The sequence below is a fragment of the Mchenga conophoros genome, linkage group LG12 (assembly GCF_057382185.1).
Source record: "Mchenga conophoros isolate Kocher_MC1m ecotype Shallow Benthic linkage group LG12, M_conophoros_male_GT1.1, whole genome shotgun sequence".
In the NCBI taxonomy this organism is placed as follows: Eukaryota; Metazoa; Chordata; class Actinopteri; order Cichliformes; family Cichlidae; genus Mchenga; species Mchenga conophoros.
Genome location: NC_140537.1, coordinates 38,772,450 through 38,788,763, shown reverse-complemented (window position 1 = coordinate 38,788,763; position 16,314 = coordinate 38,772,450). Strand labels below are relative to the sequence as shown.

The window sequence follows — 16,314 nt, the reverse complement described above, 5'->3', positions numbered from 1 at the left end:
CCCCTTTAGCTTTGTTTATGGAAGAGAGGCGGACGTGTCGGGCTTCCTAATTGTGTTGCTGCCGTCAGTGCTCGTTATCATTAGAAACAGCTTCATCGGCTCAGCTCCAGCTCTGCTTTTATGTTGCACTAGAGCAGCCGCTGGCCCTCAGGTCATCATCTATCTGCAATAAGTTGTCTGTTTAAGGCTCGTGTGCTAAAAAACGTTCTCTTTTTTTGATTGGCCAGCTTCAGGAAGTCTACCAAGGTCCCTCAAGTATGCATCGTACTTAGAGGACGTGTTTATAATAAGTGAGAATATATACAGACCTGAAGCAGAGTAGTCTCAGGAATAACACAGATTATGTTCTCACACATTTGGCTCATTATTTGAAACTTGTTTCACATGAAAAGTTGAAATTATGATGTATTAGCTTTCCTGCCAAATGTTTTGAAATTTCAGCTAATTGTTAGCATAGCATTTCAAAAAAATAACAGTTTGTGTTAATGTTAGCGTAATGTAAGTTCCCAACAATATTAGTTAGCAATTCCATTTTAGCCAAAGGTTTTTAGTAAGGCATTTATAAAAAAAGTTTAGTAACTAACTTGATGGTTAGCTATAGTTCATTTGCGAGATGCTAACACTGTCCGTTAGCTTTTACTTATGGTTCATTTGTGAGATGCTAACACTGTTCGTTAGCTATTACCAGTAGATTTTGGGGGATGCTAGCACTGTTAGCCACCCGTTTTGGCCCAGCTTGGAGACAGATGCAGACACTTTACGCAGCATGACGAGTTTGCGCTGAAGGAAAACACCACACACTCTTCATGACGTCTCAGTGAGGCTTTTCTGCTGAGACAAACGCTGTGATTGTCAGAGTGAACTCCCAGCATGCAGTTTGGTCGTGATGAACACTGACCTGACGCCTGAAGCCCCGAGTGTGTGTTTGAATTACACTGATGCACTGTGTAATTACATCAGCTGAATGAAAGTGTGTGCGAGTGTTTAATTAACATGTGTGTGTGAATGAGGGCAGCTTTGAGTCTGCAGCCTGTTTAATTTCCTGCTGTGTGTGCGTGTGTGTGGGCACAGGCCTGCTGGGCCTCCAGCTGATTAATGGTAAGAACGAGTCGGCGCACATCGCGGACGCCGTGGCCGTGGTGGCGCAGTCTCTGCAGGAGCTGTTTGAGAAGGAGAACATCACTGAACCTCCACGGGGCTGCGTGGGAAACACCAACATCTGGAGGACCGGGCCACTCTTTAAACGGTTAGTACCACCCACGGCTGCAGGTCAAAGATTCTGTGGTTGGTCATTAGGAGGCATGGTGCACTACACTTAGGAGATGTGCTTGTTTTTCTCGTGGGTCTCTCGCTGCCGTTCCTCCACCTTGTTTGATGCAAATGCTACGTGACGCTGTGCGTGTCCCACTTTAGCCCGTTTAGGTTGGATTATCTCAGAGCGGACTGCTGAACACAAAAGTGAGAATAAGAGGGAGGCGCTGATCTGATCTGGATTCATCTTCAAGTCTGACATAACTGGGATAATAAGTGTCTCCTCCTCTCTGTGTGACCCAATCAGTCGCTCTGAATCAGGATTGTTTATGTTGCAGCTGATGTGACCTGGTGTCGCCTCAACTTAACATACAGAGGTGGGTCGAGTATCCAAAAATTGTACTCAAGTAAGAGTAGCATTACTTTAAAATATTATTACTCAAGTAAAAGTGAAAAGTAGTCGTCAAAAAAGTTACTCGAGTAAGAGTAAAAAAGTACTTGGTGAAAAGACTACTCAAGTAGCGAGTAACTGTTTGAAATGTCAGATTTATTTTATAAATAAATGCTATCAGACAAACAAAAATAAATAAATATACAAATCTTAGTATTTTCAACAGGAATATATGTAAAAACATCAAAATAAGGCACAATGATTCTAATTTCCAGGTTTCAGTTTTTCCACAACATAAAGCTTTTTTCACCAATACCTGCAGTAAATAATATAAATATATAAACAGTGCAAACAATTTCCACTGACTAGATATGCTGTGAACTTTATATTCATTGTTGCTCTAAATGGCACAGCAGCCTCAGAGACAACAGAACGAGGCAGCTTCAACATATGTTCATACAAGGCAGCTCAGTTTACCATAAGTTGTATGGGTGTGCATCTGTTTCTGCATATTCAGCAAAAATGTGCCCTTTCTTCACTCAGTGAGGTGATGGTTCAGCTTCAGCAGCAGTTTGCTCTCAAGGTTCTTTCTGTGAAGCTGTGACTGTTCAGCAGTGAACAGGAGTCCTGCGTGACTGAGACGTCCTTCACAAGCTCCAGATGCAGGAAGAGCTGTATTGACTTTGATCGACAGCTTCTTGATGTGAGGAACGCCATGCAACAGATCCACACCTCTGATCTCTGGTCATTATAGTGCTGTATACACTGCCAAGCTGCAGATGTTTGGCAAGAAGATTCAATCACACTGGAGATGTTTTTACTAACTCTTGTAGAAAAACAAAATCCTGTCTTTCATGTCCCGCACAAACAGTTTGCAATAAATTCCAGATTAAGTTTAAAATAAGAATGCGTGTAAGGCTGAGCAGTGCTCGCCAACAGATCCTCCTGTTTGGCTGTTACTCTGGGGAAAGATGAGAAAGACTGTGATGGAAGCGCGACTGGAGCTGCGATGTAGCCTATATAATATTTATAATGTACGAACGTGATAATTCTGTATATTGTAATAACGTGATAGTATATTATTAGAACAATATACTTTTCTATTTTTCTTTTGCCTGGGTGGCAGCTTTTCAATGTGACCTCACAAAATTATCCCGACTACAACAACCATGAAAAGAGTTGGATGGACTTTGCTGCTCAATCACAGCTGTCTGGTCAATGTTTTTCATTAGTAATTTAGCAAAGTTGATGGTGTGTGTGTGTGTGTGTGTGTAAGACAGAGAGGGAGAGCGAGGGACAGATTTTGTATGATAAGCTTCATGTTATGGACGCACAGTTTGATCACTCAGGTCGCATCAGAGCATCAGGCCGTATAGTGTGAGACCTGCATCGTGACCTATGAACTTCTAACCTCTGCGATTTAATTGTACAGTTTGAGCAGGAGCTGAATAACGTGACTGAAAAAAATCGCAGTGTCTGCCCAGCTTAATGCAGACTGTTTAAATTAAACAAGCTGCTGTTTCACATAATAAACCCTGTCAGCCGCAGTGTTGCTTCTGTTTTAACAGTTAAAGCAGTAGAGACGAGCTGTTTACATGTGCGTGAAACTCTAGCGCCAGGCTAGCTGTTAGCTTATAGCTCGCGCTAGCTAACCAGCGAGCAGTTAACAGGACAGCTGAAGCTGCACAAAACACACAAACTTGTCTCTCTACAATGTAGCGCCGAAAACATGACTCGCAGCTCGAGCTCGACACATAAGACTGACATCCAGCTAACCACAGCTAAAAGATATTTAGAGAAAACTTACCGTTTCCTCAGGTTACACAGCTGAGTTGTTTCACGCTGAAAAGTTGTTGTTTTGGCTCTCACTGAAGACAGAGCTGTTCATTTGTGCTGCTTTTAAGCGAAACATTCTTTGTATGTGAGGAAAATGCTGTTTATCCTCTTCAGCTCTAGCGTAGACTCTGCCATGTTTTCATGTTTCTTCTTTCCGTGTGTCCGCTACGTTGAAACGCTTGGGCCGCTCTGCCCGCCACGGTTTCAAACTGGTCATGTGACTGCATGGCCACATCTGATTGGTAAAAAAGTTACCGGAAACTCCACTGGCGGCATGTTATCTAATGTGTTAAACCAGCGGTCCCAAATCCCCGGGCCTCGGATCGGTACCGGTCCGTGAGTCGTTTGGTACCGGGCCGTGAGAGTTGAGGCTCAGGTGTGAAATGTATAGTTTTCAAAGTTTTTATCGGTTTTCAGCGTTAGTTAGTTAACGATAAAAACGATAACACGGTTTTCCTGGGTCTTTTCACGTGTGTTATGTGATAGGTTTGTAGCTTGAACCTATTCGCTGGAACGTTGAAATATAAGACAATATAATCACACAGCAAGCAAGACACGAAGTAGGCAAAGTTCTTCATGTTTCTCGTGCACGGGAGAGAACCGGACAGACGCCGTTCCTTCGCTTGACCCCAGTTGCTCTCGTTCGTTCTCCCGTAACACTGTTGTTTTATTGAGGCTACATGAATATGCATAGGTTCATTAACATATGATGTCTACATACAAACAAAGAGTACCGTGTGTGTGTGTGTGTGTGTGTGTGTGTGTGTGTGTGTGTGTGTGTGTTACTGCTGATCAAAGGGTCCTATAACATGAAAGCACAAAAGCAAACATCCTTGGTCAGGAAGAGGGTAGCCTCCCCCTCACCCTAGATGGTTCACCCTAGATAACACGGTGAGGAAGTCCAGCATTTAAAGCACTTAGACTAGAACAGACGTAGCTACGTTAATCCTACCATAAAACAATAAGACAAGGTACGACCTCTCTCGTGCTCCCAGAGTGCTCTCTAATGCACACAAAGTTTGCAGACTATCACTACACAATTGATTATACACCTCTAAGCATATATGGTTAAATATTTCTAAGCATAAATGACAATCAACAATACAAAACCTAACATTATGAATAAATTTTCTTTTTTCGGTACCAGTACTAGTTTTATTTAGTTGTATTTATCCACGACACCTTAAAGGCCGGTCCATGAAAATATTGTTGGGCATAAACCGGTCCGTGGCGCAAAAAAGGTTGGAGACCGCTGTGTTAAACTAATTATTTTTTTAAAAGTAACGAGTCGAATTTTGCAAATGTAGCAGAGTAAAAGTACCGTTTCTTCTTCATAAATGTACTCAAGTAAAAGTAAAAAGTATCGTGCAAAAAGGTACTTTAAAAGTACTTTTTTTCAAAAACTTACTCAAGTAAATGTAACTCGTTACTACCCACCTCTGCTTACATACCTGATGTCACGAGCTGAAAGCAGGGACTCAAGCGCAGAGCAGGTTGATGTCTCAGAACACGATTTATTTACACACCCGTGCAATAATATATACAGTGACGGGAAATTCAGGGTTCCAGGGGGCGGCGGGGGCCTGGCAGGAGGACACAGCGGGCTGGAGAGCACCGGCTTGACCTGGGACACATGGAAAACATTGTGAATCCGCATGGTACGAGGCAGCTTGAGGCGAACGGACACAGGGTTGACAATGGAGTCTATGGGAAAGGGGCCAATGAACTGAGGTGACAGCTTCTTAGACTCCGTCCGCAACGGCACAAAACGGGTAGACAGCCATACCTGTTGACCGATGGAGTATTCAGGGGCCGGCGTCCGGTGACGGTCAGCGAGGGCTTTGTTGCGCTCCTTAGTGCGGAGTAGAGCGGCCCGAGTAGCACGCCAGGCCCGGCGGCACCTGCGGAGGTGAGCCTGAACAGAGGGGACAGAGTGCGCACCTTCGACAGCTGGGAGCAGGGGTGGTTGGTAGCCCAGGGATGCCTCAAAGGGTGACCTGCCCGTGGCGGCGGAGGTGTGGCTGTTGTGGGCGTACTCGATCCATGGCAGCTGTTCACTCCAGGTCGATTGATTGTGGGAGGCAACACACCGGAGGGCAGCTTCCAACTCCTGGTTAGCCCGTTCGGACTGTCCGTTGCTCTGTGGGTGGAAACCAGAAGAGAGGCTGACCTTGGCCCCCAATGCGGTGCAAAACTCCTTCCATACTCGGGAAGTGAACTGTGGTCCCCTGTCCGAGACAATGTCCTCGGGGATCCCATGGAGCCTGAACACATGTGAGGCGAGGAGCCGAGCCGTCTCCAGAGCCGTAGGGAGTTTAGGAAGGGCGACAAAGTGTGCGGCCTTAGAGAAACGGTCGATGATAGTTAGTATGGCGGTGTAACCTGCAGAAGGAGGCAGTCCAGTGATGAAGTCCAGCGCGATGTGTGACCATGGTCGAGCCGGCGTAGGGAGAGGTAGAAGATGGCCTGACGGAGGTTGGTTTGACCGCTTGTTCTGGGCGCAGGCGGGGCAGGCGGTCACAAACTCCCTGGCGTCCCTCGCCATGGTGGGCCACCAGAAGTAGCGTCGAAGGAAGGACAGGGTACGGAAGACCCCGGGGTGGCATGAGAAACGGGCAGTGTGAGCCCACTGGAGTACCTGGGAGCGGACCGCCGAAGGGACGAAGAGGCGGCCCGTTGGACCGGTCCCAGGATCCGGTTCAGTCTCTTGTGCCTCCTGAATGAGGGATTCAATCTCCCAGGAAACGGCTCCAACCACCCAGGCCGCCGGCAGAACTGGTTCGGGTACCGACTCCTCCTCCGTGGTGGAAAACTGCCGGGACAGGGCATCCGGTTTCACGTTGCGAGATCCGGGCCTGTAGGTGATGGTGAAATCAAAGCGAGCGAAGAACAATGCCCACCTGGCTTGCCGAGAACTGAGGCGTCTGGCCGAACGGATGTACTCCAGGTTCTTGTGATCCGTCCAAACAATGAATGGGTGAGCAGCCCCCTCCAGCCAATGTCTCCATTCCTCCAAGGCGAGTTTTATGGCCAAGAGTTCCCGATCCCCGACGTTGTAATTGCTTTCTGCGGGTGAGAGACGGCGAGAGAAGAAAGCACATGGGTGAAGCTTACCGTCCACCTGTTGTGAGAGAACCGCCCCCACCCCGGAGTCAGAAGCGTCGACCTCCACCACGAACTGCCTTGTGAGGTCCGGCTGCCGGAGGATGGGCGCTGAGGAAAACCTCTCCTTGAGCTGAACGAACGCTCGCTGAGCGGCAGGGTCCCACAGAAAAGGAACCTTCGGAGAGGTGAGTCTAGTGAGAGGGAGAGAGATCTTACTGAAATCGCGAATGAATCTCCTGTAGAAATTAGCGAATCCCAGAAAACGTTGCAGTTGGCGGCGATTAGGAGGGACTGGCCATTCAACCACCGCACGCACCTTCCCAGGGTCGGTACGTAGACTCCCGTTCTCAACTATATAGCCCAGGAAAGCCACCGCAGGCGCGTGGAACACACACTTCTCCCCCTTCACAAACAGCCGGTTCTCCAAGAGGCGTTGCAGGACCTGTCTCACATGCACCTGATGCTCCGCGAGTGACTTAGAAAAAATGAGGATATCATCCAAGTACACAAAGACACAGCGATTAACAAAGTCACGAAGCACCTCGTTCACCATGGTCTGAAAAACAGCGGGAGCGTTGGTGAGGCCGAAGGGCATAACAAGGTACTCAAAGTGCCCCTGGTGAGTATTGAAGGCCGTCTTCCACTCATCCCCCTCCCGGATGCGAACCAGGTGGTAGGCGTTGCGCAGGTCCAGCTTAGAAAAAACAGTCATGCCCTGGAGCAGCTCAAAAGCAGAGGAAAGCAGCGGCAAAGGATACTTGTTCTTGACAGGTTGTGGGGGGGAAGGGACCGCGCCCGATCCTTGCAGAACATCCTTGCAGAACACGCCACGCAAGTCATGATAGACCCGCGGAACCGCCGAAAGATCTGGGGGGTCGGACGGCGAACCAGAGGGCAGAAGCGGAACGGGCGCCGTGGCCGCCCGAAGGCAGGACATGTGACAATTAACACTCCAACCCAGGACGTCACCCTTCTCCCAGTCAATGTGCGGGTTATGGAGCACAAGCCAGGGGTGACCGAGAACCAGCGGAGTGAGTGGAGCCGTGAATGCAAAAAAACAAATCCTCTCCGTGTGATTGCCCGAGAGAGACAACGAAAGGAATTCCGAGACATGAGTGATATCGGGCAGGCGGTGACCAGAGAGCGCGTGCACGCGGAGAGGGCGTGACAAGGGCTCCAAAGCGATGTTCAGCTTGGCGGCGAGCGAGGTGTCAATAAAGTTCTGCTCAGCCCCAGAGTCAATGAGTACTGAAAGCGAGTGAAAAACAGATTGTACTTGAAGTTTGGCCGGTAAGAGAAGTCTGGGGAGAGGGTTTTTACTAGACAGATCGCCCACCAGCACCCTCTCAATCACTGGCGAGCGCGCCCTTTTGCCAGCGTCGGGCACGAGGAGACAGAGTGACCCTTACGGCCACAATAGACGCACTCACCGGCGGCCAGACGGCGCTGGCGCTCTGCAGGCGTTAGCCGCGAGTGTCCAAGCTGCATGGGCTCCTCCTCATCACCGGCGTCAGAGTCGCGCGGCCCGCGGCCGGCTGGAGAGGCCCCGTGATAATCCAGTGATTCCTGTCCCGTCCGTGTGTGCGCGCTCCGGTGTGCACGTACTCTGTCATCCAGCCGAACGCACAGGGTCATAAGCGCGTCTAGGGAAGAAGGCAGTTCACGAAGCATCAGTTCTTTCTTTATGTCTTCGTTAACATTAGAAAGCAAAGTACTTTTTAAAGCCTCCTCCCCCCACTCTGTCTGTTCAGCTAAGGTGAAGAAGTCAATAGAGAAATCAGCCAAACTCCGCTTGCCTTGTTTGAGCGCGAGCAGGCGCTGGCCGGCTGTGAGCGTGGTGGATTTTCTATCGAAGACGCCTTTGAACTTATCCAAAAAGTCAGAATACGTTATGTCAGGGTTGGCGTGAAGCACAGCTTGAGCCCAAATCAGAGCCCGATCCTGGAGTAGTTGAACTATATATGCAATCTTAGCACCATCGTTAGAAAAAGCTTGCGGTTGCTGACGAAACTGAAGGGCACATTGAGTGAGGAAGCCAGCACATTTATCAATTTCTCCGGAGAAAGCTTTCGGTGTGGGTAGAAATCTGTTAGCTTGGGAAAGTGAAGAAGCAGGAGGTGTGGCACTTACTGCTGAGGCCGAGGCTTCCTGGAGAGGAGCGGCGGCAGGTGGAATTGCCGGCAGGGGTGTTCGTTGGGCCACAGCCTGCGTGAGAGCAGCGAGCTCGCCACGGAGATGAACAAACATCTGTTTGTGTCGCTCCAGCATTGCGGCCAGGGTGGCGAGAGTGGGAGTGGAGGCCGCCGAGTCTGCTGAGTCCATTTCCTGGCGGGATGATTCTGTCACGAGCTGAAAGCAGGGACTCAAGCGCAGAGCAGGTTGATGTCTCAGAACACGATTTATTTACACACCCGTGCAATAATATATACAGTGACGGGAAATTCAGGGTTCCAGGGGATTAGGGGAAGGCTCTCTCTCTCTCACGCTCGCTCACGTCCTCACACACGTTCGTACCGCGGGGAGGTCACAGGTCCGGGAAGATAAGCTGGAACAGGGAAAGGGAGACATCAATCACAAATCACGAAGGCATAAAGGTGTAAGACCACGGGAGCTGGAAAGGTAGACTAACGTCAGTAGCGCAATCATCCCGCGATGAGAGGATCTGTGACCCAGCCTCAAATAGAAGACGGATAATCAGCTGATCGCCAACAGCTGTGAGAGCCAAGGGCGGGAGCCAGCTGTGAGCTCCGCCCAGGCAGAGAGATAGGGGGAGAAAGAGAGAAAAAACACAAGTGTAGCCTTGTGAGGCCGGCTGGGCAGGCACGGGGACCATGACACCTGATTTGTTTACGCATCAACACGATGATGTCACCACCAAACGTGAAAATAAAGGAGCTCTGATTCTTCTGTGCACTGATTGGCTCCGCAGGGTGCTGATGTCATCAAAGTACCCCGACGGCCTGACAGGACGTATCGAGTTTAACGACGACGGCGACCGGCGCTTCGCCACCTACAGCATCCTGAACTACCAGCAGAAACCAGGTCGCCTCGTCCAGGTTGGAGTCTTTAACGGAACACAGGTAGAGTACACCTGCTACACCTGCTGCACCAGCTGCTACACCTGTCTTTACAGCTGCTAACACATCTGCTGCACCTGTGTATACACCGTCAGTGTCACTGACGTCATACGTCACAGCAGCTCTCATTACCATCCAGTCAAACTTCCCCTTTGCTCTTGCTGCTCTCCTGTCACAATCACCCCTGACACTCGTCTCCACCTACTCCACCCTGCCTCCACTCTCTTCTTTACCTGTCTGTGAAGGGTTGACCACTACCTCTGCTCCCTATATGTCCACCTGTCCACCTGTCTCCCTCACCCTCACACCTCCACCCATCAAGCCTCTCACTGCAGATCACAGTGTCATCTGCAAACATCATAGTCCACAGAGACTCCTCCTGCCAAGCTCATCCATCAGCCTCTGTCCCCATACACCACCCTCACCGACGTCTCTTTGTCCCCATACACCAACCTCACCGATGTCTCTCTGTCCCCATACACCACCCTCACTGACGTCTCTCTGTCCCCATACACCACCCTCACCGACGTCTCTCTGTCCCCATACACCACCCTCACCGACGTCTCTCGGTGAGGGTGGTGATACTCAAAATATCACACAAATAAACAGTGTTTAGTTCCAAATAAAGATCCAAGGAGGAGGAATAAGCCTGTGACAGTATAAATCTCGCATGAATCAGTGAGTGCTGCAGCTACAGTCGCTGCAGTAGTTCACTATTGATTAAATGAGATGAATGTTTAGTTCGGTGACAGGTACGACGCCAGTCAGAGCCGAGCTGCTGAGAGAAACATGGTGTAGCGAGCGAGCATCCAGGCCTCCTGCCTCTTTAAATATGAATGCATAGATGCAGTATTGATGCTGTCATTTAGTCAGCCTGTCACAGTGAGACCTGCGTGCAACAACATCACAACCTGAGTGCTCACCGTGTGTTTCTGTGTGCCCTTCAGGTTGTGATGAACCCTCAGAGGAAAATCATTTGGCCTGGAGGAGAGACGGAGAAGCCAGTCGGATACCAGATGTCGACCAGACTGAAGGTAAAACCGCAGCTCGACGTGTCTGTTCGGTTCATCGTCTCAGAAATGTGATGCCGCTCCCTTTGCAACTTTTTATGTTGGACGTTTTTGAAGACATGAGCTCTGCAGATAATGATGAGTTGTGGTTTGTTGTTGTGTTCTTCATGAATCAGGTCAGATGTTAAGCCAAGCCACAGCATGAAAAATGCCTTTTTAATCTGTTACATTTCATTTTCTGTCCTGTGAATGTTTACATTTTCTATTGATGTAAAATGTGGAGTAGGCCAAGGCTCTGTATTTGGTCCTCTGTATTTCCATTGTATATATACATGTGGGCTGTATGACTAACAACCTACACGGATATTTCAGGGTTGTATTTAAGTTTGGAGTTTGAAAAGGTTATCTAAAGACCTGGGCACACATTGAGGTGTGCCTCAGTTAACATATCACTTCCTATGCCAATAAAACTTCAAACAACCTGTCAGTCAGATTTCAAACTGCACCACTGTTATGGAGCATGATCACAGCTACGTCGTCAAACATTTATTTCTTGTAGGCGCTTAGAAAATGAGGGTATTCCTGTTCCATCAGAAAAAATATTTGGTTTCTAAATAACATATTTAGAAAACAAATATTATTGATAGAAATTTAAAATAAATCACTCCTCTTATAGAAACGTATTACAAATAAAGTCTGGGTTTAACCAAAGATTTCAAAAGAAACTATGGCAAGTTTTCAGGAAACACTAGAATTAAACACAGAATAGTATCAGAGGAAGCACAAGTTGCAGGGCACAGTTAAACCTTTTATAGATGTGTTTTTGCAACATGACTAAGACCTGTCGAATGTCTACATTCAAATATGTAAAACTGAATGAGCTTTGTGGACCTTTAAGCCGTCACAACTGAGGTTTGTACAAACGATGAACTACGGCTTGGATGGGTGGGCTGTAATAACATTTATGCCACGATGACGAGCGTCAGCGTCTCCCAGATCGTTTGGATCAGTCCACGTCTCTGAGTGTTCGCTGTTTGTGTGCTCAGATCGTGACGATTCATCAGGAGCCATTTGTTTACGTGAAGCCAACGAAAAGCGACGGGACGTGTAAAGAGGAGTACACCGTCAATGGAGTCCTGATCAAGAAGGTGATCTGTACTGGACCCAACGGGACCATACCAGGTACGCTAACACGCCATCCTCCCAGACCCGATTTGTCCCGTTTTCTGTGCGTGTGTTTGTGCACCGTATATATAAAGTTGAATGACTGAAATGAGGCTGTGTTTATGTGTCCAGGTCAGCCCATCGTCCCGCAGTGTTGCTATGGTTTCTGCATCGACCTGCTCATCAAGCTGGCCATGAGTATGAACTTCACCTATGAGGTTCACCTGGTGGCTGATGGGAAGTTTGGCACGCAGGAGCGAGTAAGTGTCACATGACTCTGTTCGCTGTCACTGCAGCAGGTCCGACTGCTGTTCTGGTTTTGGAGATGACGAACGTCCTCCTGTTTGGACGTGTTGTCCTTCTGCTTTACATGAAAGACTGTATATCAAAGATGGACAACTTAATTGTTTAGTGTTTCCGTCTTTTTGGAGCTCGATGTGACGATGACGGGGGGTCTGACAGAGAGACTGAGCACACTGCACATTCATAGACTCAGTGTGTAGCCCCGCCCTCGATGCTTCCTCCTCCTTCCTCACTCTGATGACATCATCTCCAAATTGAACATTCAGACCTGAGAGCAGCGACTTCGGCTCACTGAGCTCAGATCAGCCGAGCAGGAAGCTCCTTGTCTCACAGACTTGTATTCATAACCAGAAGAGGCGCCCCCTGCTGGCCACCTCCAGGATATAAAAACACATTAAAAATAACATTTTAAACAAAAAGGCTACATCCATCTTTTACATACAGTCTGTGAGTGTACCTGTACACCTGTTTGAATATTTGTGTGTGTCACATCAGCCTGAATAACTTCCAGGGGAAAGTTCAGCTCTCTGCTGTAATCAGAGTATCCTGATCCTGTAATCCTGTGAGGGATGACGGTCAGGCTCTTTGCAGCTGACTGTGCTCCGTCCCTCAGGTGGATCTGAGGCGTGGAGCTCAGGTGAGCAGACTGACGATGATGAAGGCGATGAAGGACGTGTGATCTGTGCCAGCACGTTTGCAGGTCGGAGGTTACATTAGATACTGAAACACATTAAAACACATTTCCATCCAGCTGCAGGCTGATGTTCGCAGGAGCGACGTCACGCACCAAAACAGCTTAGTTACAAACAGCTGTTCTGTTTACGTGGCAACAGTAACATGGCTGCTGAGGTGAGCTGTCCCAGCAGGCTGTGATTTAGCAGGTGTAGGTGATGGTCAGCTGACAGCATAAGCTCCACCCTCTCATCCAAATATGGTCCCTTCTGGAAACTAAAAAACAACATGGCGACAGCGGAGGCTCTGGCCATCTTTCATATACAGTCTGTGGAGTAGTAGTGGCGCGTTGAGGAGAATTTCTGTGTGTGGATGTTGTTCTTGGCTCTGATTGGCTGTGTCATCAGTGAGCTGGAGTAATGTGATTACAGTTCATTCTCAAAAGTAAACGGACGGTCTCTGCTTACGTGTGGTTATCTGCGGCCTGATGATGTCATCGCCATCTCGCTCTCTCTGACCTGCTTATCGATTTATCCCCATCGGCAGCTCGTCGCCCAGGCTTGTTGCCATGGCGACCACCGCTCCGTCCCTGACTCCGACCTTGCCGGAGACGAGAGACATTTATTCATCTCTCTCTCTGCTGCTCGCTCTCCTTCATCGCCTCCTCTGTGCTCTGGATCCCCCCCTTCCTCCCCCCCTCCTCTTCCTCCTCTCTCGTCTCTTCACAGATTATTCACGCCTGAAATCTGCTTTATGTTCCACGTATACCCAGCTCCTGAAGGATGATGTTTCCTGTTTAGTCGATCACATGAAAGCATCTTGTTCTCCTTCATGTTTTATTCAATCTGAGCTCAGCCTTTAAAAATGCAGCCGCTTCAGACAAATCTGATCCTCCTTTATTATTTAAAGCCAGAAACTTCAAACCTGCCAATCAGGGATTCGCTGTGCTCCTCCCAGCGGATTGGCTCATCAGTAATCAATAATGTGATCAGGCTGGAGCTGCTGAGCACACCTCACAGTGTTTGTTGCAGCTGATGTGGGTTTGCAGATATTTAACCCTTTAACCTGCTGCAGTGAGGTCATGAATGAACGATGTAAAAGGAACTCAAACCTTCATTAACAGAGCTCCGCCCTCCCTCCCTCCCGCAGGTGAACAACAGCAACAAGAAGGAGTGGAACGGGATGATGGGGGAGCTGCTGGGAGGCCTTGCCGACATGATCGTCGCCCCGCTCACCATCAACAACGAGCGCGCTCAGTACATCGAGTTCTCCAAACCCTTCAAATACCAGGGGCTCACCATCCTCGTCAAGAAGGTGAGCGAGCGAGGAAGTGCAAACCACGATGAAGGTTCATGATGTGACGCTGTCACGACACAACAAAGCGGTGATGCTCAGCCTGAGCCAGCGTGAGAGCAGCAGAGAACCGAGGTTACGTTTCGTCACAGGGAAACGGCGATGTTGTGCAGTCCATGTTAGTTAAACAGTTCTGGTGTTCATGCACACGAGCTTGTGGTGCTGTCCCTACGGCATCCCTCACCCAGGCTCAACTGACCAATCACATGACTGTGATGTCATAGCCCAGGAGAGATAGCGAAAAAGACACAAATGCCTTTGTCTTCTAGAAGAAATCGTAAGAGATTAATTCAGGCAAAGCTATTATCGCGTTAGGTTTGCGGTTAGCCACGTTTCACTTTGCTGGTGATGCTTTTAAATAGTGTTAGCTAACTTCTTGGCTAATGCTAACTGAATGATCCGACAATGTGATTGGCAAGTTGTGATGTAAGCGACACCGACATGGAGATAACAGAGCACGTCACTTTCACAGGCTCTTGGGAGCCCCTGCTAGTGTGGGGGGGTCATCAGCCGCTCAGCCTGCAGACACCTGGGGCCAGGTGAAGATGGAGGACGAGGGACAAACTGTTGTCAGCAAAGTTCGTGTTGAGGAGTCGTACTCGCTCCCGTCTCCGGACTTGTTGGGCATGTGGCTGAAAGCTCAGTGCTGATTGTTACTGTGAGAGAAGCTGAAGTGAAGTGAGTGATGATTGGCTGAAGTGAGGAGGTGCTGCATGGACATTTGTGAAAGCAGAGCTGTAGGCCCCGCCCATCAGCGTGCGAACTACCCAGGTTTCTCGTTCTCACGCTGCGAGCCAAGCCAGACAAAACTTTAATTAGTTCATTCATTAAAAATAATCTTCATCAGTAAGAGAGCAGCTCAAAGAGTCTGGAACAGATTAAGACACATGAACATTAAAGGTAATGGTGACCAATCAGGAAGGAGCTGGCTTTAAGGAGGCGGAGCTAAAAGAGTTCAAACAGCTGATAAAAGATTCCTGCTCCAAACTGTCTCAGATAATGTTGGAAATAAAACTAATGACGTGTGTGTGTGTTCACAGGAAATCCCTCGCAGCACTCTGGACTCGTTCATGCAGCCGTTCCAGAGCACGCTGTGGCTGTTAGTCGGTCTGTCGGTCCATGTGGTGGCAGTGATGCTTTACCTACTAGACCGGTTCAGGTAAACCAACACCACGCCTCAGACCACGCCCCCGCCCTCCAAGGAGTCACTCAGCTGTAGACTCATGTTTTAAAACAGCAGCAGAAATCCCAAACTCCACAAAACGAGTTATTAGCTCATCCACGTGTTCGGTCGCACGTTCAAGCCCCTGGTCACAGGGGTGAGACGGTAAAAATGGCGTATTGGCTTTCAACAAAAACAGCCATTCCTAATGAGCGCTCCATTTGGTCTGTTACCGCACGTGAAACGTACATACACGGGACGGGTGTAGGCGGGGTTACATTACGACGGTGGGCGGGGCTTGAGAGCAGCCGTACAGAAGAATGACAACGAGGGTTTTTTTCCCAGTCTGTGCCCAGGGAGACACTTAAAGTCCTATCCTGATTTTGACCTTTGACAAAATCAGGATAGGACTTTTACCTGTGATGTAGCTGTGAAGTCTAACACAGCTGTGTGTGTGCAGCCCGTTCGGAAGGTTCAAAGTGAACAGCGAAGAAGAAGAGGAAGACGCCCTCACCCTGTCCTCGGCCATGTGGTTCTCGTGGGGAGTGCTGCTGAACTCTGGGATAGGAGAAGGTAAGAGGATGCTGAAGGTAAAGCCGGTGGCGAGACGCTGCTACCTGCTGACGGCACTGCTTCCTGTCTGCTCTGCGTGCAGGAGCTCCCAGGAGTTTCTCGGCCAGGATTCTGGGTATGGTGTGGGCAGGGTTCGCCATGATCATCGTAGCTTCATACACTGCCAACCTGGCAGCCTTCCTGGTGCTGGACCGGCCTGAGGAGCGCATCACTGGCATCAACGACCCCAGGGTGAGGATGCACTACGTCATCTTCACAGGAAGAGGTGGTAGTTAAAAGGATGCTATCTGTGTCTGATGCAGCATTCAGGGTCCTTATAAAGAGTCTGTAAAGCTAAAGCCTTCAGTCTCCTGAGACATGACACGAGTGGGTTCATACCTGTTGGTAAAAACTGGGCCTTTTAAAAAGCTTCAAAAG

General features: G+C 48.9%; 1 protein-coding gene across 1 annotated transcript in view; it reads left to right on the top strand.

Annotated features, from left to right (window-relative positions):
* Positions 1-16,314, top strand: part of grin1b (glutamate receptor, ionotropic, N-methyl D-aspartate 1b) — a 71,229-nt gene that overhangs the window by 30,800 nt on the left and 24,115 nt on the right. The window contains 9 exon segments of the mRNA XM_085295734.1: positions 1,072-1,246; positions 9,513-9,663; positions 10,608-10,694; positions 11,717-11,852; positions 11,967-12,094; positions 13,959-14,123; positions 15,203-15,321; positions 15,785-15,897; positions 15,980-16,128. Coding sequence (XP_085151860.1) covers positions 1,072-1,246; positions 9,513-9,663; positions 10,608-10,694; positions 11,717-11,852; positions 11,967-12,094; positions 13,959-14,123; positions 15,203-15,321; positions 15,785-15,897; positions 15,980-16,128 — 1,223 coding nt within the window.